Consider the following 26,308-nt stretch of genomic DNA (forward strand, 5'->3'; position numbering starts at 1 on the left):
CTGACTGCCTCTTGGTGGGGTGAATCCCAAAAAGTTGCTTGCCATTTCTTGTGAGAATATTGTTGGACTTTCACAATACCCCTGTGGTAGTCGCGTATATGTATACCCTTTCCCCTGAAAATGTGAATGCAAACCAGTACTGGCTGTCAGGGTATCGGTATTGAAAAGAACGCATTGCTGATGTCTACCACAGAAAAATACTTATGTTGAGGTTTTAAATCATTCAACAGGGTGTGTGGGTCTGGCACTGTAGGTGCCTTTGGTATTACTGCATCATTTACAGCTTGTAAGTCTTGGACCATACGCCATTCTCCATTTGCTTTTTTAACTGGAAATAAGGGTGTGTTACATGGTGAATCAGGAGATTCTACTAGTATCCCTCCTTTAAGTAAGGCTGCTATAACAGGCTTTATCCCTGCCTCTGCATCTGCATCTTTTCTTAAGGGATACTGTCTTTTCTGTGGTCTGAATGCTGACTTTGGCATGATAGCTACTGGTACGAATAAGTCCTACATCTGATTTTCCTGTTGACCAGAGAGTCTCTGGTATGTTTTGTAAGGCATTCTCTTCCTCCTTCAATAGGAGTGCTAATCAGCTGTCCTTGCTAGACTGCAAGTGTACAGCTGGGTTGGTCTGAGTTATCCAATTCAACTTCTGTATTTGTATTCCCTGTTCTGACAGTTCTAATTCTGTCTGTTTCTCCCATCTCGTGACTTTTTCTCCTAGGTCTGCCCATTCTATATTTTTGTTCTTAGTTAAGCTAACATGTGGTAATCAAAAAGTGTAAAGAACTCCAGGGGCAATGAACAGCTGGCTACACTGTTCCCTTCTGTGTCCCAGTACAGGTTACGTAGTAATCTGTTTGCATAATTTTTAAACAATTCTTGCTCATATTCCTGGTCAGGTCCTGGTCTGTTACAATAATACAGGGTACAGTGCAACAGGTGTTGCTTATCAATGTCAAGGGAGGGGAACTTGCTGATGGCTACATTCATTAATTCTTCAGTCACAGTCCCTGGCCCAGTCGTAAACAAGTCCTGGCTGTACCAATAAAACATTTCACCATCCGATTGCACTGCAAAGGTATCAATTTGTTGCTGTGCTTCCATACCCTGCATGGTTGGGACTACTGCTATACCCAATAGCTGCATGAGGTCTCTGCCCAAGAGGTTTACTGGGCATTTTGCAGAAACAACAATTTTGCTTTTCTGAGTCAATCCTGAAACTGGATCAGTTATTGCAATATCACGGGAGAGGGGCTCCCGATACAGCTGTCCATTAGCTGCCTTTACCAGTATGTAATCAGGTGACTCTGTGTTCTCTGGCAGTTTGGAGGGATGTATTAGGGTTCGTGATGCCCCTGAGTCACACAAGAATTTGACTTCCCTTCCTTCTACCAAGAGTGTAACTTCTGGTTTCGTGTCTGCTAAATAGAGCTCCAAGCTCAATAAAGCTAGGTCTAATATTTCATTTTCTTCACTGTCACTAACTTCTTGCACTTCTTCTGTCTCTTCTGTCGCATCCTCTACTTCCTCTATCACATCCTCATTTATCCTTTCTTCGCTATCCCCTTCTAGTGATTCCTGACTACCATATAGTCAGTCCTCACCCTCCTTGTCTTCCGTGGTTGCCTTCTTCTTTTTCCTGCAATCCTTTGCCAAATGTCCCTTTTTTACCGCATTTGAAACATTCACCCCTTTTCTTTCGCTCTTCAAAGTCCTCCGATCGTTGATCAGATTGTTTGTTTCCCTGTGCATTTTTCTTGCCCTTTTTCCTGGACTGTACTGCATAAACTTCTGCTCCATCTTCTACAGAAAATACTTGAGCTTTTTCTTTATGCTATTAAAATGCCTTTCAGCATGACTAGCATATTTAAATAATGACTGTAACCTGCTTGTACGATGGTCTACCATGTGTTTTGTAATAAAACTGCTTATGGGTGCAATACTGCCTTTTAAAATTGCATTCTTTAACTGCTGTTCATATGGAGAATCTTGTGTTTGGTCTTCAGGAACCTGCATTCCACAATGGTTATTAAAACATTCTAATAATCTGGCATAATACCGGTCAATAGTTTCACCTTCTTGTTGGATGCATTGATTAATGCAAGTCAAGTCTGCCCTAGGCTTCCATTTTTCAGAGATGCGGTCTGTAAGATCTGTTGTCTAATTCTGTGCTGCTATGTGGGAGGGGTCTTTGTGCAGCGTCACAGGGATTCCAGTTGCCACTAATCATGTGCCAATCTGGCCCCACAATTTGTCTAACTACTTTTTCTACCTCTTCTCCATTTAAGTTATAACTCGGCCTCATTCCTTGTAAATCTTCTGAGAATTTTCTAAAATTAACTTTTGGATGGGGAATTCCCACAGTGGCTTTCCGGATATCTTCCGGAGTCCAGGGTCTGTACACTAAAATAGTTGGGTCCTGATTATCTTGACCTGCTTGAGGACTGGGTACTTCTATAAGTGGGCATATTTCTTCTTCACTCATAGATCGTGAATTCTTAACCATTTGATATAACTCAATGGTTTCATTTGAGTTACCTGCCCTTGTTCAAGACCTGGTCCCGATGGGATCTCTAATATACGGTTTTATTTTCATAATGCCTCTTTCTTCAGTGACCACAGGATATTGTGGTGGTGGATTAACCTGTTCACTTGTTTCATATTCTGGTAAGGGAGGCGGAGGTGCTGATGCTGTTACTAATTTATTGTCCTCCTTATCTAAAAACATTGTTTTTGAATTAGTGTAAATGTAGAGTAAACCGCTCCTCTGTAAACCAAAAAATGTAAAAGGATAATAATAACTGAACAGCGGAGCGGAACACGGCAGCACAGGATATAAAATCTTCTTGTAGTCCTCTTATAGTACAAATATCCACATAAAACTGTGTAATATAACAAATCCAAGTCAGGAACGATCCAAAAATGGTAAAAATAGTAAAAAGCTTTATTCCAAGACAAAACGAGTTAGCGCTTTCACCTATTCAGGCTTCATCAGACTCAACACTAAAATGTTCAAGCAGAAAAAATATATACATTAAACTGGCGGGAAAGCCAATTAAACTATTAAAGTAATAAAGCTGTATATCATAAAAATTGTATAAAACTGAAATAGATGAACACTCACTAGTATAAAGACATTAATAAACTGCTATACATATAAAAAACTACATATATAAAAAAGCTGCATATATGAAAACATACTGAATCTTGTGAGGAGAAAGGCATGGCTATGTATATATATATAATTCATTGGCCTCATTTATGTGCCTTTAATCTCCTCATCTTCAGAAAAGGTTTAACAGAAAGTTTAACATTTAAACCTGGTGGGATGTCGGATCTGAATCTCATGATCCAGAAATTCTCCCTACCTTCTGTATGTGTCCTCACATCCCCACTTCGGCAATTAAAACTGATTCTCTCTAATATCCTAAAGCCAAAAGTGTGAAGGGGGCCGCACTCAAAAACATGCTTGGCTAGGGCATTATGTTTGTGTACCATCCTAATGCTATACTGATGTTCGTGTATACGATCTCTAAAAGACCTGTTGGTCTTACCAACATAAAAGGATGGACACAAGGAACAGGTAGCTAAATAAACTATATTGATGGTCATGCAGTCTCCAAATGCTTTGATAAAATACTGGTGTTGAGTGACAGGGTGTAGAAAGGTAGGGCTAAGATTAATGTACTTGCAAAAATTGCAGTGTCCACATCTATGTGTCCCATTCGATGTTATGAGACTAGAAGGATCAAGGGGTGTTCTATCACATAATATTCTTTTAAGATTTTTCTTATTCTTATGCCTAAAAACAGGTGTTTCACCCAAAGTATCTCTGACCAAGGGATCTACCATCAAGACCTTCCAATGTGTCTTGACAATATCTTTGATGTTGCCAACATCATTGGTATAAAAGATGGAAAAATATGTACAATTCGTAATAGATGTGGAAGGTACTTCAGAACTATCTGTCTGATATGATCCTTTATCAGAGAAGTATGGGGCAGCAGCCCCTGTTCTAGAGCCAAAAATGCTCTCAGTGCCCCTGAATATCTCATTCACGCTGTAACCACGATCAATCAATCTGTGATGTAATTGATTCATATCTTCATCAAACCCACAAGAGCTAGGATTATATCTAGAAACTCTAGTGGCCTGTCCTTTAATAATGTTGTTAAATACATAGGGAGGGTGCATACTAGAGCGATCTAACACAGTGTTCATATGACAGGGTTTCCTGTAAACTCCTGTGTTAATTAACCCACCGTAGTTTCCCTATTAAAATGTCTAAAAAAGATATTTTATGTACAGATAACTCATAACTGAACTTCAAATATGTTGTGGATAAATTAATGGTTTGTATAAAACATAATAACTCTTGATGACTTCCTTTCCAAAGAAAGAAAAGATCATCTACAAAGCGTCTATAAAAAGACACATGCTCTGTAAACGCAGGTAAAGGACACATATGCTCATGTTCCCACTCTGCCATGAAGAGATTGGTGTAGCTATTGGCACAGGATGTGCCCATAGCTACGCCATCCTTCTGTAGAAAGCATCTCCCTTCAAAATAAAACACATTATTGGACAAAACCAGGTTTAATAGAGAAGTCAAAAGATCAACCTTAGAATCAGTCATATTGGATTCACGTCTTAAATAACGTTCGACCATATCAATACCTAATGAATTAGGTATAACAGTGAAAAGGGATTGAACGTCCATAGTTACAAAAATAAAATCAATCTCTCCTGATACTCCTTTCAAATGAGCATATAAATCAAGCAAAAACTGTCGTGTGTCTTTTAAAACATATATATTATCGTCAACTATCTTTCAAAGGTTGTTCTCTATAAACATGGAAGCTGGTTCTGTTGACCATCCCCTACCAGCTACAATTGGTCTTAGGGGTGGATCAATCGGATCCTTGTGTATCTTGATGAGACCATTGATAAGGGGGATGGTAGGTTTAGGGACATCTAGAAACAGAAAGAGGGTATTATCAATCAAATGACTGTTCAGTAGGTATAATAGTACAGAATGCACTCTATGTGTATAGAATGGAATGAGGTCTAATGCTAGAGGCTGATAAAATTGTGTATCACTCAACATGGATAACATCTTGTTTGTGTAATAAATACTATCCATCACCACTACACCTCCGCCTTTATCAGCTGGTCTAATTGTTATGCTTGTATCCCTAGACAGCTTCTTCAAGGCTATGTTCTCTTGAAACGTAAGATTATATCTATGGTACTGACGTTTCAGTTTATTGTCTCTTATTCTGTATAGATCATCTTCTACCAATTTACCAAAGGCAGCAAGTAAGGGGTGTGGTTGTGGTACAAAGACACTGGGACGATGAAATTTCACATTAGTGGAATAATCTCTATTATCCCTAAAGTATAATTGAAGAGATAAATTACGTACAAAAAGTTTGAAATCACGTATAGTCTCTTCAAAGACACTATGAGTAGTAGGTATAAAAGACAGACCCTTCTGTAATACAGATACCTCATCAGTTGTCAAGTGGTGAGAAGACAGGTTAAACACTAAGTTTTCCCTTGCCCCCTGCTTTCCCACATCTTCTTTATATTTTTGTTGGGTATGTGTTCTGCAGGTAATTTCCTTTTCTGTCTCCCTCTGCTTTGAGATCTGTACCTCCCTTCCCCCTGTTCTACCCTGATCGGAAAAGGGTGAGAGGAATTGAAGACAGGAGTATTGTTAGTAGTATTACTGGTGGCCACAGTATTGCTTCTAGATAGTGGAGGAGTTCCTGTGTTAGAAACTGTTGTTTTATTCCTTACAACAGGTTCAAACTTATTGAATTCATGTGAAACTATAATTACATCAGAAGTACAAATGGTATCATTATTATCAACATTACTATTTACATTATCACAACTGTTATTAATGTTGAGATCATGGTCCGATGCTCTATCGATATTAGTGCCAGAATCTTCAGGCATCAATAGACATTGTGTCGCTGGTAAAGTCTCTTTCGTTATACAGTCACCCTTCTTCCCCATTTTCACTGTATTATTCACCAGTCTATTATCCACAAAAGCAGGCAGATCAGAGTTAGAGATAACCACTCTGGAACTAAAAGTACTGTTCGTGTGGGTCATAGGTCCAGATATCCTGGGCCAAGTAAAAATATGACCTAAACGAAAATCGGACATGTCACGTTGTAACTTGTTTCTTTTCTGAGAGAGAAGTTTCCTCTCATAAGCACTAGTGCTATCTAGAATGCTGTGAAAACTAGTATCCAACAACGTATGCGGATAACAGTCATACATTCTCTTTTGTTTTAATTCAATCGATGTACGTAAGGCTTCTTCAATTGGTGCAAAAAACTGGTTTAGTAAAGTCATATACTTCAAACTCACCTCTATATTGAGCTGCTGCCATTGATACAGCAGCTCAGGGTAAGTGGTGCCGGTCGTCGGCATCTTCAAAACACGTAGACCCCTTGGAATAATTCGTCTCTGTAAACATACATCGAAATGTAGACGTTGCATTTGCATACGTTTAAGTTTCGAAAGGTCCGATTCTATTACTTCTAATTCTTTATTTAAATCCTCTTTATTGTAAGGTGTCTCGATACTGTTCAAAACATCTCCATTGTCCTCGTATGACGCCAAAGGATTCTGGCGTTCTCTCAAACAATCTTGAAAACGATCACTAATAGATCTTGCGGTACCAAAAACAGCCTCTGCAACGGTATCATTCCTCTTAATAACATACGGTAGCTCTACAGATGTCGACGATCCTTCTGCCATGTCTCAAAATAAGTAAGAAAATAAACTAGTGTAAATGTAGAGTAAACCACTCCTCTGTAAACCAAAAAATGTAAAAGGATAATAATAACTGAACAGCGGAGCGGAACACGGCAGCACAGGATATAAAATCTTCTTGTAGTCCTCTTATAGTACAAATATCCACATAAAACTGTGTAATATAACAAATCCAAGTCAGGAACGATCCAAAAATGGTAAAAATAGTAAAAAGCTTTATTCCAAGACAAAACGAGTTAGCGCTTTCACCTATTCAGGCTTCATCAGACTCAACACTAAAATGTTCAAGCAGAAAAAATTGGTAAATTGGTAGAAGATGATCTATACAGAATAAGAGACAATAAACTGAAACGTCAGTACCATAGATATAATCTTACGTTTCAAGAGAACATAGCCTTGAAGAAGCTGTCTAGGGATACAAGCATAACAATTAGACCAGCTGATAAAGGCGGAGGTGTAGTGGTGATGGATAGTATTTATTACACAAACAAGATGTTATCCATGTTGAGTGATACACAATTTTATCAGCCTCTAGCATTAGACCTCATTCCATTCTATACACATAGAGTGCATTCTGTACTATTATACCTACTGAACAGTCATTTGATTGATAATACCCTCTTTCTGTTTCTAGATGTCCCTAAACCTACCATCCCCCTTATCAATGGTCTCATCAAGATACACAAGGATCCGATTGATCGATGGTCAACAGAACCAGCTTCCATGTTTATAGAGAACAACCTGAGAAAGATAGTTGACGATAATATATATGTTTTAAAAGACACACGACAGTTTTTGCTTGATTTATATGCTCATTTGAAAGGAGTATCAGGAGAGATTGATTTTATTTTTGCAACTATGGACGTTCAATCCCTTTTCACTGTTATACCTAATTCATTAGGTATTGATATGGTCGAACGTTATTTAAGACGTGAATCCAATATGACTGATTCTAAGGTTGATCTTTTGACTTCTCTATTAAACCTGGTTTTGTCCAATAATGTGTTTTATTTTGAAGGGAGATGCTTTCTACAGAAGGATGGCGTAGCTATGGGCACATCCTGTGCCAATAGCTACGCCAATCTCTTCATGGCAGAGTGGGAACATGAGCATATGTGTCCTTTACCTGCGTTTACAGAGCATGTGTCTTTTTATAGACGCTTTGTAGATGATCTTTTCTTTCTTTGGAAAGGAAGTCATCAAGAGTTATTATGTTTTATACAAACCATTAATTTATCCACAACATATTTGAAGTTCAGTTATGAGTTATCTGTACATAAAATATCTTTTTTAGACATTTTTATAGAGAAACTACCGGGTGGGTTAATTAACACAGGAGTTTACAGGAAACCCTGTCACATGAACACTTTGTTACATCGTTCCAGTATGCACCCTCCCTATGTATTTAACAACATTATTAAAGGACAGGCCACTAGAGTTTCTAGATATAATCCTAGCTCTTGTGGGTTTGATGAAGATATGAATCAATTACATCACAGATTGATTGATCGTGGTTACAGCGTGAATGAGATATTCAGGGGCACTGAGAGCATTTTTGGCTCTAGAACAGGGGCTGCTGCCCCATACTTCTCTGATAAAGGATCATATCAGACAGATAGTTCTGAAGTACCTGACACATCTATTACGAATTGTACATCTTTTTCCATCTTTTATACCAATGATGTTGGCAACATCAAAGATATTGTCAAGACACATTGGAAGGTCTTGATGGTAGATCCCTTGGTCAGAGATACTTTGGGTGAAACACCTGTTTTTAGGCATAAGAATAAGAAAAATCTTAAAAGAATATTATGTGATAGAACACCCCTTGATCCTTCTAGTCTCATAACATCGAATGGGACACATAGATGTGGACACTGCAATTTTTGCAAGTACATTAATCTTAACCCTACCTTTCTACACCCTGTCACTCAACACCAGTATTTTATCAAAGCATTTGGAGACTGCATGACCATCAATATAGTTTATTTAGCTACCTGTTCCTTGTGTCCATCCTTTTATGTTGGTAAGACCAACAGGTCTTTTAGAGATTGTATATGCGAACATCAGTATAGCATTAGGATGGTACACAAACATAATGCCCTAGCCAAGCATGTTTTTGAGTGCGGCCCCCTTCACACTTTTAGCTTCAGGATACTAGAGAGAATTAGCTTTAATTGCCGAGGTGGGGATGTCAGGACACATACAGAAGGTAGGGAGAATTTCTGGATCATGAGATTCAGATCCGACATCCCACCAGGTTTAAATGTTAAACTTTCTGTTAAACCTTTTCTGAAGATGAGGAGATTAAAGGTATATAAATGAGACCAATGAATTATATATATTAATATACATAGCCATACTTTTCTCCTCATACAATTCAGTATGTTTTTTCATACATGCAGTTTCTTTTATATATGTAGTTTTTAATATGTATAGCAGTTTATTAATGTCTTTATACTAGTGAGTGTTCATCTATTTCAGTTTTATATAATTTTTATGATATACAGCTTTATTACTTTAATAGTTTAATTGGCTTTCCCGCCAGTTTAATGTATATATTTTTTCTGCTTGAACATTTTAGTGTTGAGTCTGATGAAGCCTGAATAGGTGAAAGCGCTAACTCGTTTTGTCTTGGAATAAAGCTTTTTACTATTTTTACCATTTTTGGATCGTTCCTGACTTGGATTTGTTATATTACACAGTTTTATGTGGATATTTGTACTATAAGAGGACTACAAGAAGATTTTATATCCTGTGCTGTCGTGTTCCGCTCCGCTGTTCAGTTATTATTATCCTTTTACATTGTTTTTGAATTGTTGTTTTTTTGTTCCCTGCGGTTTACTTCCTCAATCCACCTGTGTGCCTGAGAAATTCCTAATTGGCATTGCTTTTTTACCCGACCTTTGGAATTGGTTTTGAGCCGTTTGACAAGTTTGATAAGCAAGGATTTTTCTAAATTTCTGTCGAATTCATATTTATTAACCCATTTTGAATAATATTTAATATTGTCGGCACGCTGCGACTGCATGTATTTTGCGTCTTCTGTTAACGGCGGATTTTGGGGTCTTTTTGTGCAATTATTACCCATTTTGTTCTACCCTTTTGATTGTTACGTACCTTCTCTTATTTTTAATGTGGTACCACGGATTTTGTTATAGTCTCTTCAGAATGACTGCCTACTTATTCTGTTTCTCCTGATCTATGACAAGACAGTAATCTTTTCTGTCTCTGACTTGTAAAATACAGTCTTGACAAAAACAATACAAATCTAGTCCCTGATCTAAAACAGAAAGCAGAAAAAAGTAGATTCACCTTACCTGAGCCCACGTGATTGATCACCAATTCGGAGACCCATCCTTCAGTCGCAGATCAGAAAGTGGCTGGCCTCTTTTGTACGACAATTCAGTCAGAGGGCTTTTCAAATAAGAAGAACCGATTTGGTTTCTTCCCCGTACAGTTTCAACCACCTGGCCCATCTGATCCAAGGCGAAGAGAGGGTTCCGGTCCGAAGGACCAATCTGTCAGAGGAAAAAACGTCAAAGACCAATTCACTTAAGGTTCAAGTATGGCACCCTTTATTAACTTGCAGCAAGGAGACAAAGCATGCAGGCAGAATGATTTGTCTAAATTACTTGTGAGCAGTATGCTACTTTTATACAGTTCTATGAAATGTTACTATTCTGTTGTTGGCGTAGTTAGACACAGCTTTCTGTATTACTCTACAGAAAATGTTACTTAGATTTCCTGCTGACATGTTCAGATTTAAAACTCACTATGCGTTACATAGAAAATGTTACTTAGATTTCCTGCTGACATGACTGGATTATTGTTGATTTACAAAAACATTTGAGAAAAACAACCTGGCCTTGGGGCTTATTTTTAGCCCACTACAGTCTTTCAGTTCTTCAGTTCTAATATATATGTGTTACATTTTGCCTAGATTCAAGGTACATTTCTAGCTTAGGTACAAGTAATGCTGACTACGGTTTATACTTTCAAGCAGCCTTTGTTTTCATTATCAATAGCTTCAGCGCTGTGTACTTTCTCGTGGCATAAGCAGAAAATCAATAACTCTTTGTTAAGTCTCATGACACTAGTAGAAATGAAACACTTATTATTTTCATGACATTAACAGAAATCAAATGCTTCTTGTTAATCTCCATGGCATAAGCAGATCATAGCTGCGCATATTTTCATGACATAAACAGGATTGGAATGTCTCTAGTAGCTGTGCAGATTCATGCAGTGTGAACAGAATAAATGTATTAACCCTTTTAAACCTCGAATGCACTAAGCATGCACATTACTAATACATATTTTTCTAACAGTTTTGCATCAAAATATCTCGTGTATGTAGGAGCAAACAAATGGAAGTAAGCACAGAGAATTGTTTCTGAGATGTTAGTGAGCTGCTACTTGTAGCCAAGGTTACAGGGTTTTATTCATATAATAAGCCTGTGTAGCCAGTTTTGTTGCCATGCATGGCATTTGTCAGCAGTAAGAGTCTGTAGCTGTGCTGTGACTCAGAGCAGGTCACTTAACCAGTCAGTCCTCCCAAGGTGTGCCTGAAGTTTGCCAGTTAAGTCTAATATTTGCTTAACATATGTAAAACAAAGTAAAAAAAAATGTTTTTCAGTCCAGAGTTGCAATTCTGCAAAGTGAAACCTTATTTGAAACTGAAAACTCTAGCTGTAAAAGAAGTGGAACAGATACTGAAAAGCAGAACTTGACTTTCAGATTTGTTAATATTAAGAAACAAGATGTTTTTGGAAAAGACAATTGTGTCATTATACAACAAAGGGCTATTCAAGAACACAAGAAGGCAAATTAGAGAGACTTTTCAGCATTGCCTTGTATTGGGTGACAGAATCAGGGCATTAAATCAGATGAGCTAAGGCAGTTTTTGGAGACAGTTCGGCAGCAGGACCTTGCTTCCAATAGAAGGGATGGCTTGAAACAGAAAGCCAGAGAAGTTTTCCTCTTGGTGCATTTGGAATACTTTGGTGATTTAGACATTTACTTCACTGTGTGGAGGAACTGTTTGTATTCGAAAGAGAGAAAATGCATACACATCACAAATTTAAAAAAATATTCCTATAATCCTGACACCACCCCATGGTATATACCCTTAATACGTATCAACACGTTTAACAGTGTGTTCCTCTAATCCTTACTACTACAACCATTTCATGGTATATAACCTAAATATATCACACATTTAACAAACCATTCCTATACTTGTGACACCATCCCATAGTATATACCCATAATGTGTGTCACAAATTTAACAAATCATTCCACTTCAAAAAGTGTTAAAATGTGCATTAGTCTACCTGCATGTCTGTGATGTAATAGCTAGGTGTTATATGTGTAAATGTCTGAAAATGGTCTATATCTTGTCTGCACATTGAGTCCGGAAATGCAGAATTTCATTCAGTGTTTGCACTTGTGTGATTTCTGAATGACAATAAAGTTTACTCTGACTTTTGACTTGGATCTAATTCTTACTCCTACAGCCATTCCATGGTATATTCCCTTAATGTGATGTTTTAGGAGACATGCTTGGATGTGCTTATGCGAATCTGCGGAGCCATTCAAGTCTTCATTCATCAATTCGCACATTGACGGATCGTCCCTTTTTGGGCCTAAAGTTCAAGAAACTTTGTCCAGGTGTGAGAAAGACAGAAAAACCTTTTCTGCAGCGGGCATATGGTTTTCTACTCCTCAACGGTCCTTTTCCAGGAACCAAAGGAGTAGGAAAATGGGGTTCAGAAAGTCCCAAAGGCCTTTTTAGGACACACGTGGCAGTAGCTCTCCCAGGGGCAGTCTTTAACTGAAGACGCTGTCCACGCAGGGTGGTCCGCATAATCAGGGACTCCTTTCCTGGCAAATCCTACCAGTGCTCCTGAAAGGAGGCCTAATTGCTTTCCTCTGGAAGCAGTCAGGGGGTGTCTATCTTTGCACCAACACAGCTGGCTCCAAGTAACTCCAGATGTTTGGGTGCAAAGGATTATAACCAGAAGATACACTATAACACTTCTCTCTTTTCCAAACAATTCCAACAGAATCCCGAGTTTTCCACCCAGTCAGAGGTAACCAGCAGTAGTAGAAATTCAAAAACTGCTTCAAAAAAGAATCATCCGAGAGGTCCCACCAGACCAGATAAAACCTGGAATTTACTCAAGATTCTTTTTAGTGCCAAAGAAGGCAGGGGAATGGAGACCAATTTTGGATCGGAGTGTTTTGTACAAGTCCATTTGACGTACAAAATTCTGGATAGTCACGGTTCAGTCTATTCTCCCGTTTCTAGAGAAAAACTACTGGATGTGCTCAATAGATCTCCACAATGCGTATTAACACACAAAAATGGAAAATCCTTACAGGAGATTTCTCCGCTTCCGACAGGGAGCCAGTCATTATCAGTTAAGAGTTCTGCCCTTTGGCCTCACCACATCCCCAGGGTGTTCACCAAATGCATGGCGGTAGTAGCAGCTCACTTGAGGCTGCAAGAATTATGGGTGTTTCCATACTTAGATGACTGGCTCATTACTGCTCCCATCATTCATCTACTGCTCCCATCATTCATCTTCTAGAACAAGCAAGATACTACGTTCTCCAGAACTGTGCCAACCTGGCCATCACCTTAAATGACAAAAAAAATCACAACTGACTCCAACACAAACTTTAGAGTTCATTGAAGTATTGCTGAATACCAATACTTGTATAGCTTCCCTTCTAGGCTGCAGAAGATCAAGACCGAAGTAAAAAAGTTTGTCAGGAATGAGAGAGTAGCCACACGATTAGTCTTACAGGCGTTAGGCTCAATGGTGGCAGCCATTATGTTAGTTCCCCTTGCAAGATTTCACATGAGAATTCTTCAGTGGCTTGTAGCATCTCAGTGGTTCATACTGTTTCAAACAATGTCAGATCAGATTTTGATTAACAACCGTTGCAAGAAAGATCTAGCTTGGTAACAACTTGCATATCAGTGTTCTAGAGATGAGGGCAGTGCTTTTCAGTGTTGCCGGATTTCAAACTGCTTTCCCCTTAGGAGCGATTGTAAGCCAAACAGACTATGTCAATAGTTTGGTGCATCAACAAGCAGGAAGGAACCAAATCATATCCCCTTAGTCAAGAATCTCTGAGTCTGGGCAGTGGGAGATATCTTCCAACTGCTTTCTGATAGCAACGCACATTCCGGGAAGTTTGTATGATAGTGGAAAAACTGAGCAGATGCATTCTCCTGCCTCATGAGTGGTCTCTCAATTCCAAAGTGGCAAGGAAAATATTTTGTCACTGGGGCTAGCCTTGCTGCAGCCTGTTTGTGTCACCCCTGAACAACAAGTGCAGCAGTTACTTTGCCTTGGTGTCCCCCTCCGGGTGAGTCCCCGAGAGATGCTGCCCTGCATGATTGGTCCCCTGGATTTCTGTATGCCTTTCCTCCCTTTGCTTAAATCCCTCATTTCCTGAAGAAAGCGATAAGGTTGAAGAGCAAGGTAATCTTCATTGCTCCCTTCTGACCTCGTCAGATTTGGTTACCCTTTCTTTTGCCTTACCTGATTCTACAACTGTGGACTCTGGACCCAGATCTAGATCTCATCTCCTATCCAGAAGGAGTAGTTCACCCAAACCTTCAGAACCTTAGACTGACAGCTTGGTTTCCCCAGTTCCACTAATTGCCAGGCATATTTCTCTCGTCCTCAGTTCGTAAAAACCTTTTGGTATTACACAAACCCTCCACTAGGAAATTTTATAAGAGCAAGTGGCAAAAACTTTCCTACTGGGCTCGTGATAGTAACATTTGACCCTTTTTCTGCTTCTGTTGACAAAGCCTTAGAATTTTTAGCTTTACCCTTTGAAGAAGGAGTCTCTGCCTCTACTATTAGGGTTCATTCAGCTAGAGGCCATTTCTAACTTTCATAATGGGTTCAAGAGAGAATCATTAATTTCACATAATCTTTGCAAAGAATTCGTAAGAGGAACATAATTGGTAAAACCTATCTATAAAGATCCTTTTGTACCCTTTGATCTTACCTTAATGTTACAAATGATGGTACATTCCCCCTTTGAGCCTGCTGCCAACTGCCACCTAAAAGTTTTATTTTGGAAAACTATTTCTGGTAGCGATTACATCTCCCTTAAGATTTTCAGAAATTCAAGCCTTATCTTGCAAACCACCATATTTGATATTTCACAAAGAGAGTTTTTCCTTGAGGACAAATCCTTTCTTTCTGCCAAAGGTGGTGTCAGAGAAAAATATCAGTCAGTAATCGATTTGCCAGTCTTTTTTTCCCAATTTCACAAAGGGGAATATTCTTTACATTTATTGGATGTCCATAGGCAATTGTGATTGTCTCCACAGAAAAAAAAAGGGTATTAGAAAATCTGACCAACTCTTTGTTTATTTTTCAAATACCAGAATGGGCAAATCAGTATTTAAGATCACCTTATCTAGATTGTTGAAGGATTGTATATCCTTCATATGCAATAAGAGGAAAGTTGAATTGCCTGGGCCTTTTAGGACACATTCTACTAGAACTACTTTAGCAGTTTTTCATTCTAAGGCTGCGACATGGGCTTCTCCTTTATTTCTTACTACAAACTGGATTTGGTCTCTAGGGGAAGAGCATCCTTTGATTCTACGGTGCTCAGGAATATCCTTCTGTGAGTCCTCCCAAGATACAAGGTAGCTGGGCACTCTGTCCCATATTTCAAGGAATAAATGAAGATTGACAACATCAGATAAAGACGTTATGTACATACCTTAACATTCCATCTCTGCTATCGATCTTCATTTATCCTTGACTCCTCACTCTCCATCCTCCTTCCATTCTGATCTCCTGTTGGAACGAAATGTGATTCTAGTTATACATTGTTTCATATATGACACTAGTTGTGGTCTCCACTAAACTGATACTGGGTTTACATCATGACATGTTTACCTGCAAACTTGATCTGAAGTACATTGAAAAGGAGCATTATGTGTAGGACTTAAAGCTTGAGAGTTTTTGATTCTCATGAGTTTTTGATTCTCATGGGCTGTAGTAATGGCCAAGTCCGTTCTGATGCTTGGAACCAAACCCATATGTCAAGGATAAATGAAGATCGTCAACACAGATAGAATGTTAGGGTAAATACGTAACTTATGTGTCGCACATATAATAATACATCTAATCCTTACTGCTGCAGTTATCCAATGCTATATACCCTTGTTACGTATCAACACATTTAACAATCTGTTCCTTTAATCCTTACTCCTACAACCATCCCATGGTACATTCCCTTAATACATATCACATATTTAACAATCCGTTCCTCTATTCCTCATTCCTGCAACCATCCCATGGTATATACCCTTGTATATCACACATTTAACAAACCATTCCTATAATCCTGACATCCCATAGAGAATGGGCAAACCATACATCGGCACCCTGATCGGAGAATGAATGTTCTCCAGCAGGGTGTTACTGGACAGGTAATGTCCACTGAAAAATAAACCCAACACTTCATGGAAGCATGTTAAGGTGCTGTGAAGCTCAGATATGTAAGGCGGCTAACAGTCGCTATTCTACGCTCACTAAGCAGCGCATGTGATGTGTAGCAAGAGTAAAATTAAACTAAATAAAGAACTTTAAAAAAAATGAAAAGTGTGTGTGTTTGTATATGCATGCACAGAAGTGGAATGATCATGACATTATTTTACGCTTGCTAAGCAGCATTTTTGCTGTTTAGTGAGAATAAAGTAAAAGTAGCTGATTGGTTAAAAAATAGAAAATTGTGTGTATTCATGCTTTTTGTGTGCGTGTGTGAAAGAGAGACTGAGTGATCGAGCAGTGGCAGCAGTTAAGAGGTATGTGTACCTCTTAGCTCAAGATATCTGGATCAAGTGTAAAATAATGGGGATGGATTTTAACTATTGCTATTTTAAAGTTAGAAAGTTATTAGAATAGTAAGATTTGTTTTAGTATGCATTTTCTGAAGGAAAGGAAGTCCGAAACTCAAATGTATGTTATTTAGTGACGTCATCCCCCAGTGATTGGCCACCAAACCACAAATTTTATGAGGAACAGACCAAAAATAAAAATTAGAAAAACGTCTGGGCATTCTTTGAAAATATGGACAGTTGAGAGGTATGGGCATAAAATTCTTTAATGCCTGGCATTATTCATTAAGTTTAATCATATCTTTTTAAAACTAAAAAGCAAGCAATAATGTCCACCAGGGTGTATGTTACTGTGTAAATAATGCCTGTCCAAGGGTGTAGAGGAGCTCTGCCTGCAACGTCGGCCATAGAACATCCCTTGGCGTGCATTATTTGCACGGTAATACACACCATGATGACATTATTGCTTGCTTAATACATGTCATGCATTTAACAAACCATTCCTCTAATTTTTACTCCTACAGTCATCCCATGACATATATCCTTAATTTAGCACATATTTAACAAACCATTCCTGTAATCCTTACTCCTACAATCATCTCATGGCATTTATCCGTAATTTAGCACACATTTAACAAACCATTACTCTAATCCTTACTCCTACGATCATCCCATGGTATATATCCTTAATTTAGCAGGCATTTAATAACCTATTCCTCTAATCCTTACTCCTACAATCATCCTGTGACACATGTCCTTAATTTAGCATGCATTTAATAAATTGTTCCCATAATCCTTACTCCTACAATCATCCCATGGCATATATCCTTAAATGTTATGTTGTCCTATCTCACCTTAATTCTATGCTGGTTGGGATCGGAACCAAGCATCGGTTCCGACTCAGCCTAATTCAAAAGCTCGAGAGCTTCCACTGGTTCGAGGCTATGCCCTATCCCATGATGCTCAGGGAAGATTACCCAGATCTCGTTTGCCGCTCAAGCATATCGGGTGACTTCTGACTGGCTCTTGGCTAAGTTCAATTTATTATTAATATTTCTAGTAAAATAGTTTATTAATAGCTTTAGGTATTTGTAATTTTTAGAGTAATCTGTTTTTTTCCTTGTCGTTGCTTTTGTTAGCTGTCTTTCCCTTTTTCTTCGTCAGGCCTACAACTCTAGTTGTCCTTTTCATTCCACAGCTCGTTTCAGTTAGAGAGCTTTCCCCCTTATCCTTTCAGGTAGCTCATTTGAGTTAGAGGGCTGCTAGCGGCCCGTTTAACTTAGATGGCCGCTCCCCTCCCTCTCGTTACCTTCCCTATAGTCGTGAGGATATATTCTGGTTATTGTAGTTTAGGCTTTAATGAGTTAGATATTTTTTACATATTGTTTTCTTTGTAGACAGACCCGTCTAGAAACGTGTTTGCTGGTCTCAGTCTAGTTTAAAATTTGTCAGGTAACAGAGTTAAGTTTTTCTTTGGGGTTCCCTTCTCATTAGTTCTGTCCCTCTTGTAAGAATCTGAACATGTCAAAGGATCAGAAGGAACTCAGTCAGGGTTCAAGAAGTGCGATAAATGCTCCCAAAAGATGTCAATGGGCACACCGGTTGCTTTTATTGCTTGGGTGCTCTTCACTTACAGGAATCATGCATATTTTGCCATGCCTTTAGCAGTAGAGTTCTACTTCAACATAAAAACAAACTTAATGCGGGAGGGCTACTAAAGGTTCCATTCTCTGAAGCCTTGGAAGGGTCTCAGAGCTCCAAACCTCCTTCCTCCCCTAAAGTGGAAAAATCTGGAAAAAGAACTTTGACTACAGATCCAGCCTCGGAGACAACTAAGAAGATTGTCTTAAAAATCACCTGGCTCGGAACCAACGGCTCTTGGCTCCAAGAAGCCTACCTCGGTTCCAGTGACAGTTACAGAGCCAGTAGTGTTTTAAGTCAGGAGACGGTTCCCAGTTCTGGAGCCGGTTACTCCGATTTTAACATCTCCGCTCCTAGAAAGGGAGAGATCTCCTTCTAGCTTTTCTGATGATGATGTGGAGCGAGTGGTGAAGAAACTGCTTCGTACATCAGTGCTGACAAAACATTTGTCGACTCCGACCCAAAAGGAACCGAAGACTACCGAGGCACCATCCCCTTCTTCTATTCCTCCTCTGATCCAGGGGGCTTCGGAGCCAGAAGGCTCAGGCCCGATAGTAGTGAAAATGTGGGAACCGAGACCTCCAGCAGGATCGTCGGTTCCGACAACCGTTCTGACTACCTCGGTTCTGTCAGAATCTGGGGAGCCTAGGAGGTGACGCTCTCCTGGTTGGTCCAGGGAGGAGAGTCCGATCAGACAGCTGTCCAACCTGGTTCTGCCACTCGGGGCTTCAGCATGGCTGAGTTCTGCTCCTACATCAGCTTTGGAGCCAACCACTCTGCCTCGGGATCAGTCTCTCAGTTCTTTGGAGCCGGGGACATCCTCGGAGTGGGGTGAGGGGGCTTTTGAGCTAATGGAGAGAGTGCTGTCACCTCTGACAGCTTCACACTCTGGTTCGAGCACTCTTCCCCCAAAAGCGCCTGTGTTGGTCTCAGCACCATCGCTCCCATCCAAATGCAGAGACCCTAAACCTCAGGAAGCCCCATTGGGCGAGACTGTCTCTTCAGAAACTTCCCCAGAGTACTCAGTGGAGGTCCCTTGGAAGACGCTATGCAAGAGGAAGCACATAGACTCCCCAGATGAGTCCATCACGTCAGACACCAACCTGGACGATTTGGAAGGATCCCCACAGTCCCCCTCTGAGGATGTCTCCTTTGCAGACATCTTGGTGATTCTTAAGCAGAGGGTTGGCTGGAAGGCCACCAGTAATTCTGAGTACGAGTTGGTGTACCTGGAAGCTTTTGAGTCTCGCCCTACCGCCTCTTGAGTGTCTCCACCCTTTGACCATCTAATGAACATTATTGCTCAAAAGGTATAGGGCTGTCCGGATACAGTGGAACCTGTTCTAAGGAGGCTAACAAGTTCATTACTGCTCCCCCAAATAGAGTTTTTGACAAAAGGGGTCCCAGTAGATGCGATGGTGGTGGCTGCGGCCACCAAAAAAGGAATTGTCGGAAACTTCCTCGTCTATTCATCCACTGAATAAAGACTCTCGTATGATGGACAGGTATGGAAAGCGTACCTTTTGTTCAGCGGCTTTTACACTTCTATCACAGAATTACTTGACCCATTTTACCAGACTTCAAAGGGATCTTCTGAAAGAGCTAGGAGATACCCTGCAGTGTACTGTAGCCGCTGGGATTTCAGATAAGGTTTCCTCTCAGCTCTCTACTCAGTGGTTAACTCCTCCATGCTGCTGATTACATATGCAGCTGATGGAACAAGTAGGGCAGCAGCTTCAAGAATTTCCTTAAGGAGGCATTCCTGGATGCGTCTGCATAACTAATGCCCTATTTGATGGCTCGTCATTGTTCAGGCCCACTGTTAGAGACCGTGACCAGGTGCGAACAGGAGGGGAAAACTTTGTCTGCTGTTGGGGTCCGTTTTTCTGTCCCCACTAGACCTTATCCCAAAGGTCAGAGAGGAGGAAAAATGTGGTTCCGCAAATCCCAAAGAGTATTTCTCAAAGCACATGGTGACTCTTCCCTCAGGGGCAGAGGGGAAAGTAACAATGGAAGATGCCGACCTCACAGCAGAGGGGGTCCACAGAACCAGGGTGACATTGATTCTTTCCCTGAGAATCCCATTCAGCACTCCTGAATGAAGGCCTGTCTGTCCGTCTCTGGAAGCTGTCGGGGGGATGCTTATCATCGTACCCAGAGGCCTGTTAGATATAACACAAGACAAATGGGTACAAACGATCATATCCAGTGGTTATTACATACCCCCCCCCCCTTTGGAGAAACAATCCGTCCCAGATAATCCACACAGTCAAAGGGACTATGCAATAATAGAAGTTGCTAGAAAGAGAGTCATCCAAAATGTCCCCGCAAAGCAGATTGGATCCGGAACTTACTCAAGGTTCTTTTTAGTTCCAAAAAAGACAGGGGACTAGAGACCCATTTTGGATCTCAGCAGATTAAACAAGTCTGTCAAGAAGTTAGAGTTCCGGATGGTGACAAATATTTCCCTTTCCGGGGAAAGACGATTGAATGTGCTCAGTAGATCTCCAGGATGCGTACTACCGCATAAAAATGGACAGGCGATCCAGGGGACACTTACGCTTTTGGCTGGGAGCCAGTTATTACCAGTTTCGAGCCCTGCCCTTTGGTCTCACTACAGCCCCCAGAGTGTTTACCAAATGCATGACAGTGGTTATGGCTTACTCGAGGCGCCTGGGATTCCATGTGTTTCCATACCTAGACGACTGGCTCCCAACTGCCACTATAAAGCATCTACTAGTGCAAGCAAGGGACAAAACCATTCATCTCTGTGCTAAGCTAGGCATTACAATAAATTTTAAAAAATCTGCCTTGTTGCCTTCACAGCATCTTATATTCTTCGGTGCAGAGTTAGACTCAAGGAAAATGTTGGCCAAATTTAACCCCGAAAGGATTCAGTCCCTACTCCGTCAAATCAAGAGCTTGATATCCAAAAGAAAAGTACAGGCAAAGATTGTCTTGCAGGTTCTGGGCACCATGGCAGCTGCAATCATTTTAGTACCTCTAGTGCATCTGCACATGAGAGTCCTTCAATGGCTGCTTGTTTCCCTGTGGTCCATGCAGGACCTACCACTGTCACACAAGATCATTATCACAGAGTCATGCAAAAAAGGATCTATGGTGGGCGCTTCAAATCACTCAGTTGCCCTTGTGCCATCCATTTGTTTTTCCACAACCAGCCACACTGACAACGGACACTTCACAGTAGGTTGGGGGGGGGGGGATTTTCAAGACTGTCCAAGGCATCTGGCAGAAACACGAGAAACACGTGCATATCAATGTCCTACAGATGAGGGCAGTGCTCTGTGTGTTGCAAGCATTCCAGGACTCTCTCCCGATAGGAACTATTGCAATTCAGACAGACAACATGTCAAGTGTGGTACATAAACACAAACAAGAAAGAACAAAATCCTACCCTTTATGTCAAGAGGCACAAAGAGTATGGTAATGGGCTGTTGCTTCTCAACGATTTCTGACAACGCACATCCCGGGGTAATACAGCGTGATAGCGGACAAACTTAGCAGAACTATTCTGAGGCCTTATGAGTGGTCCCTAAAACAACAGGTTGTGGAAGAGATTTTCTGCAAATGGGGCCAGCCTTGCTGCGACTTTTTCGCCACATCCATGAACGCCAAATGCAGCAGCTACTTTGCCCTGATTCCCCCTCCGGGGAAGTCACGGAGGGATGCGCACATACACGATTGGCCCCCGGGACTACTTTACTCCTTCCCTCCCTTTCCCTTGATATCAAAGCTTCTTCAGAAAGCCAACACATTGAGAAGCACATTGATTTTCATTACTCCATACTGGCCTTGGCAAATTTGGTTCCCCTTTCTGTGGACCCATCTCCAGGAGGAACCATAGATCCTGGACCCAGTTTCAGACCTTCTGACCCATTCATCGGAGATGTTCCATCCATCCATCAATCCATACCCTAGCGTTCCACAAATAGCCAGGCTCCATGACATCTCCCTGGTAGTTAGACATATTTTGATTTCTTCTCATAAGCCTTCTACCAGAAATCTATAGTCTATCAAATGGAAAAGATTTTCACACTGGGCCTCCAAAAATAATATAGATCCCATTACGGCTCCCATCACAGCAGTGCTAGAATTTCTCGCTAAACTTTTTAACGAGAGTGCAGCAGCAGCTACAGAGTCCAGCTAGCCGCTATATCCAACTTTCATATTAGGAAATGGGACTGAAAATCATGCCCCACAAACTCTGTAAGGTCTTTCTAAAAGGGACTTTCCTGCTAAGACCTCCAGTCAGAGAACCTTCAGCTCCACGGGATTTAAATTTTGTTCTATCCTCCTTAATTTTGCTTTCCTTTGAACCTGCATCATCATGTGACAAAGCTTTTGTCATGGAAGACACTTTCCTTGGTGGCCATTACCTCTGCCAGATGAGTATCTGAACTCCAAGCTCTATCTATACACCCTCCTTACATAGTTTTTCAGAAAGACAGAGTCTCCTTATGTACTAATCCTTCCTTTCTGCCTAAGGTGTGCTCAGAGACCAATCTAAATCAATTTATTGAATTACCAGTGTTCTTCCCAAACTATGGCAACAGGGCAGAATATAGATTGCACTAGTTGGATGTACATGGACAGTTGCTCTTCTACATGCATAGAACTAAAGATTTCAGAAAATCAGACCTATGTTTTGTGTCTTTTTCTGATAAAAAGAAAGGACTGCCAATTTCAAAAGTGATACTGTCAAAATGGCTCACAGATTGTATTTCCTTCACATATAGTGCTGTAAACAGACAATTACCAGGCAAAGTGAAGGGCCATTCCACAAAAGCTATTGCAACTTCCTCTGCCTTCCAGGCCAGGCTCCCTTTGGATTCTGTTTGTGCAGCAGCCACATGGGTAAGACCTCATACCTTTATCACTCATTACAAAGTAGATGTGGTCTCCCAGAACAGGGCTTCCTTTTGGGTCCACTGTTCTGAAGAGTTTATTCCCTTGAGCCACCCAAGAAAGAAGGTGCTAGGGATGCTGTCCCAACCAGCATAGAATGAAGGGGAGATAGGACAACATAACATTAAGAAGTTATGTACTCACCATAACGTTCCATGTTTGTTGTCCATCTCACCTTCATCCTTGTGTCCCACCCTCCTTCCCCCTCCTTTGCTCCTGGAAGATTGGGCGGATAATTCTATTTATAATTGGATTATGGAGTCTCTGATTCCCTTCTGGGTCTTACCTATACAGGTTGATTCACTGTTACATGATATTTATGCTTTCTCTTGCAAACAAGATCTGGGTAGTTTTCCCTGAGCATCATGGGATAGGGTATAGCCTCAAGCCAGTGGAAGCTGTCGAGCTTTTGAATTAGGCCAAGTTGGAACCGATGCTCAGTTCCGAACCCAACCAGCATAGAATGAAGGTGAGATGGACAACAAACATGGAATGTTATGGTGAGTACATAGCTTCTTATTTAGCACACATTTAACAAAGTTCCCATAATCCTTACTCCTACAATCATCCCTTGGCATATATCCTTAATTTAGCACAAATTTAACAAAACCATTCCTCTAATCCTGACACCATTCCGTGGCATATATCCATAATTTAGCACGCATTTAACAAACTGTTCCTCTAATCCTTACTACTACAGTCATCCCCTGGCATATATTGTTAATTTAGCATGCATTTACAAACCGTTCCTCTAGTCCTTACTTCTACAATCATCCCTTAGCATATATCCGTAATTTAGCATGCATTTAACAAACCATTCTCTAATCTTCAATTCCTACAACCATCCCTTAATGTGTATCACAAATTTAGCAAATCCTTTAACGTCACCCTCATTTTTGCTTTAATACATGTAAATAAATGTTACTTTTCGTTCACTTTATTCTGAACATATTTTTAAAATGTTAATAATTTTAGTGTCTTAGTGCTTATTAGTGCTTGTTTGTTCAGTTTTCATATGCTTTGTTGTAATTAGACTGCCCAGCTGCTGTTGAATGTGGTAATACTGTACTATAACTGAATCACTGTAGTCTACCAGATGTATGCATCTTTGCCTTTGTCATTTCATTTTATTGCTTATATTTGTCTTATAGCCTGTGTTGTGGCTGAAAATGGTGTTTGCACCAATTTATTACTCATTTAAACTGAAATAAAAAAAGTAAATTATCTTATTCCTATCTTCATAGCAAGTGAATGTTCTGCATTTCAGTATCCGTTTATTTTTTGACAGATTTAATGAGAATTGATAAATAAGCTGTAGGTTGTTACAGTGACAAAATATATTCTTATTTAATCATGTTTTAATTGTAGGTCAGTGCCGTAATCTGTCTTCTCTTGCATAACACAAGATTGCATGTTTGTAATGTTGCTGTTTTTTTCTTCAAGCGCCAGAACCAGTACTTGATGTACCGGCGACTTTTCATGGACATGGAGCGACAGCAAGTTAAGGAACAGCAGAGACAGAAAGAGCACCGCAGGAGAATTGCAAAGTGAGTTACAGATGCACAGCTTTCTTGTCTCCTTTATTTTCTTATTTATTTTAACCTTTTAAATGCAGTGTTGGTATATTTGCCCCAAGACTTTACTCTTGATATAATTCATCAGTGATAAATACATGATGGAGAAGAAAAGACATTTTGCTTTTTATGGGAATGAGATGAGAGTTTTTCAGAATTACATGGTCCCCTTTATATAGATTTACGGTGTCCTTCAAGGAAAAGAGGTCATGCATGCTAGACTGAAGGCTTTTAAGTGAAATAAGCCCATGTAGCCTGTTTTGTTGCCATGCATGGCATCTATCAGCAATATGAGTCTGTACCTGTGCTGTTAGTTTGTCTCTTTTTCCTGCTGTTATGCATGCCTGTATGTTGTTGTACAGTAAACAGTCGACATTTTATAAACACTTGCACATTTCTGAAAAGCAGAAGATTCTGTTAAGTTATTGGAAGGAAGTTTCTCAGCAGTGAGCTGAAATTCTCCATTAGCAGCCACTGTCTGAGGCAAAACTCTAAGGCTTGTGGGTGTGTTGGGAAGTGAAATCAGACAACACAGAGGTGATAGGCTAACCCGTGTCAAATTTAACTTGTTACCAATGGCTCCATGTTTATGGTACTTTTGCATTTGCTGTCATTACTACCTTATTGGGCCATGATGTTTGGTGCTCATTTTCATAGGTTCATAGGAGATTACTAGGCTAACGGCTGAAGAGCCCTTACAAGCCTAGCCAGTTTTACCCAGTTTTCTATCCCTAAGGGGAAGATTACAAGGGTCAGCAAGTGGGTTTTGACAATATTTCCAGACTGCTTCTATGTCCAAAAGGGACATGGTCGCTGCCCCAGGAGTGAATTTGTGATTTCCCATCCATTGGTCCAGATTGCAGTTGAAGTTTGTCGGGAAGGGCTCTGCTTCATGTGAATAGGAAGCCTATTCTAGAGGAGGGGCGATCTCTGAGACATGTATCTGAATCTCCAGCATGATCTATTCATGTCATAGATCAGATCTAGAGCTTTAGAGTGGGTGTTTTGTGAATGTGCAGCATTTCCATCAGGGCTGGGTCAGAGAGTGACTTGTAGGTCAGGCACAGATCTCCCCTCAGTAATCAGTAGGAAACTGTATACAGTGATGCAGCTTTTAATCGATTCACATATGACATGTTGCTTATATCCTGCATTTTTTTTATGTGAAGCTACTGAGTACGCTCCAGCTGTTGCAGGTGCCTGGTGAGGTACATGACAGTAGGTGCATTGTACTCAGTTATTGGTCAAAGGACTGAGTACAGTGTTACTGTGACATCCTTAGATCTGGATGCTTTGCCCTTATTTATAAGCTGAGCCACAGAAGGTTTTCCTCACTACCATAGATATATGGTGGTTAAAGTACAGATTACTAACCATCTGAGTACCCAAATCCGTCAATACTGGGTCCACTCTTGGGGGGGTGCTGTCAATGTTGTAATTTGCAAGGGTATTTGATTTCCCAAAGGGTATTATTGTGCACT

General features: G+C 40.3%; 1 protein-coding gene across 3 annotated transcripts in view; it reads left to right on the forward strand.

Moving 5' to 3' along the window:
* The window catches only part of CCDC15 (coiled-coil domain containing 15), a gene marked incomplete at its 5' end in the record, with an annotated part of 496,241 nt that overhangs the window by 236,908 nt on the left and 233,025 nt on the right, over window positions 1-26,308 (forward strand). For all 3 annotated transcript variants that reach the window (XM_044081199.1, XM_044081200.1, XM_044081201.1), the window contains 1 exon segment: window positions 24,697-24,800. In XM_044081199.1, coding sequence (XP_043937134.1) covers window positions 24,697-24,800 — 104 coding nt within the window.

The sequence above is a fragment of the Protopterus annectens genome, chromosome 8.part0, assembly GCF_019279795.1.
Source record: "Protopterus annectens isolate FY-2018-M chromosome 8.part0, PAN1.0, whole genome shotgun sequence".
NCBI lineage: Eukaryota > Metazoa > Chordata > Ceratodontiformes > Protopteridae > Protopterus > Protopterus annectens.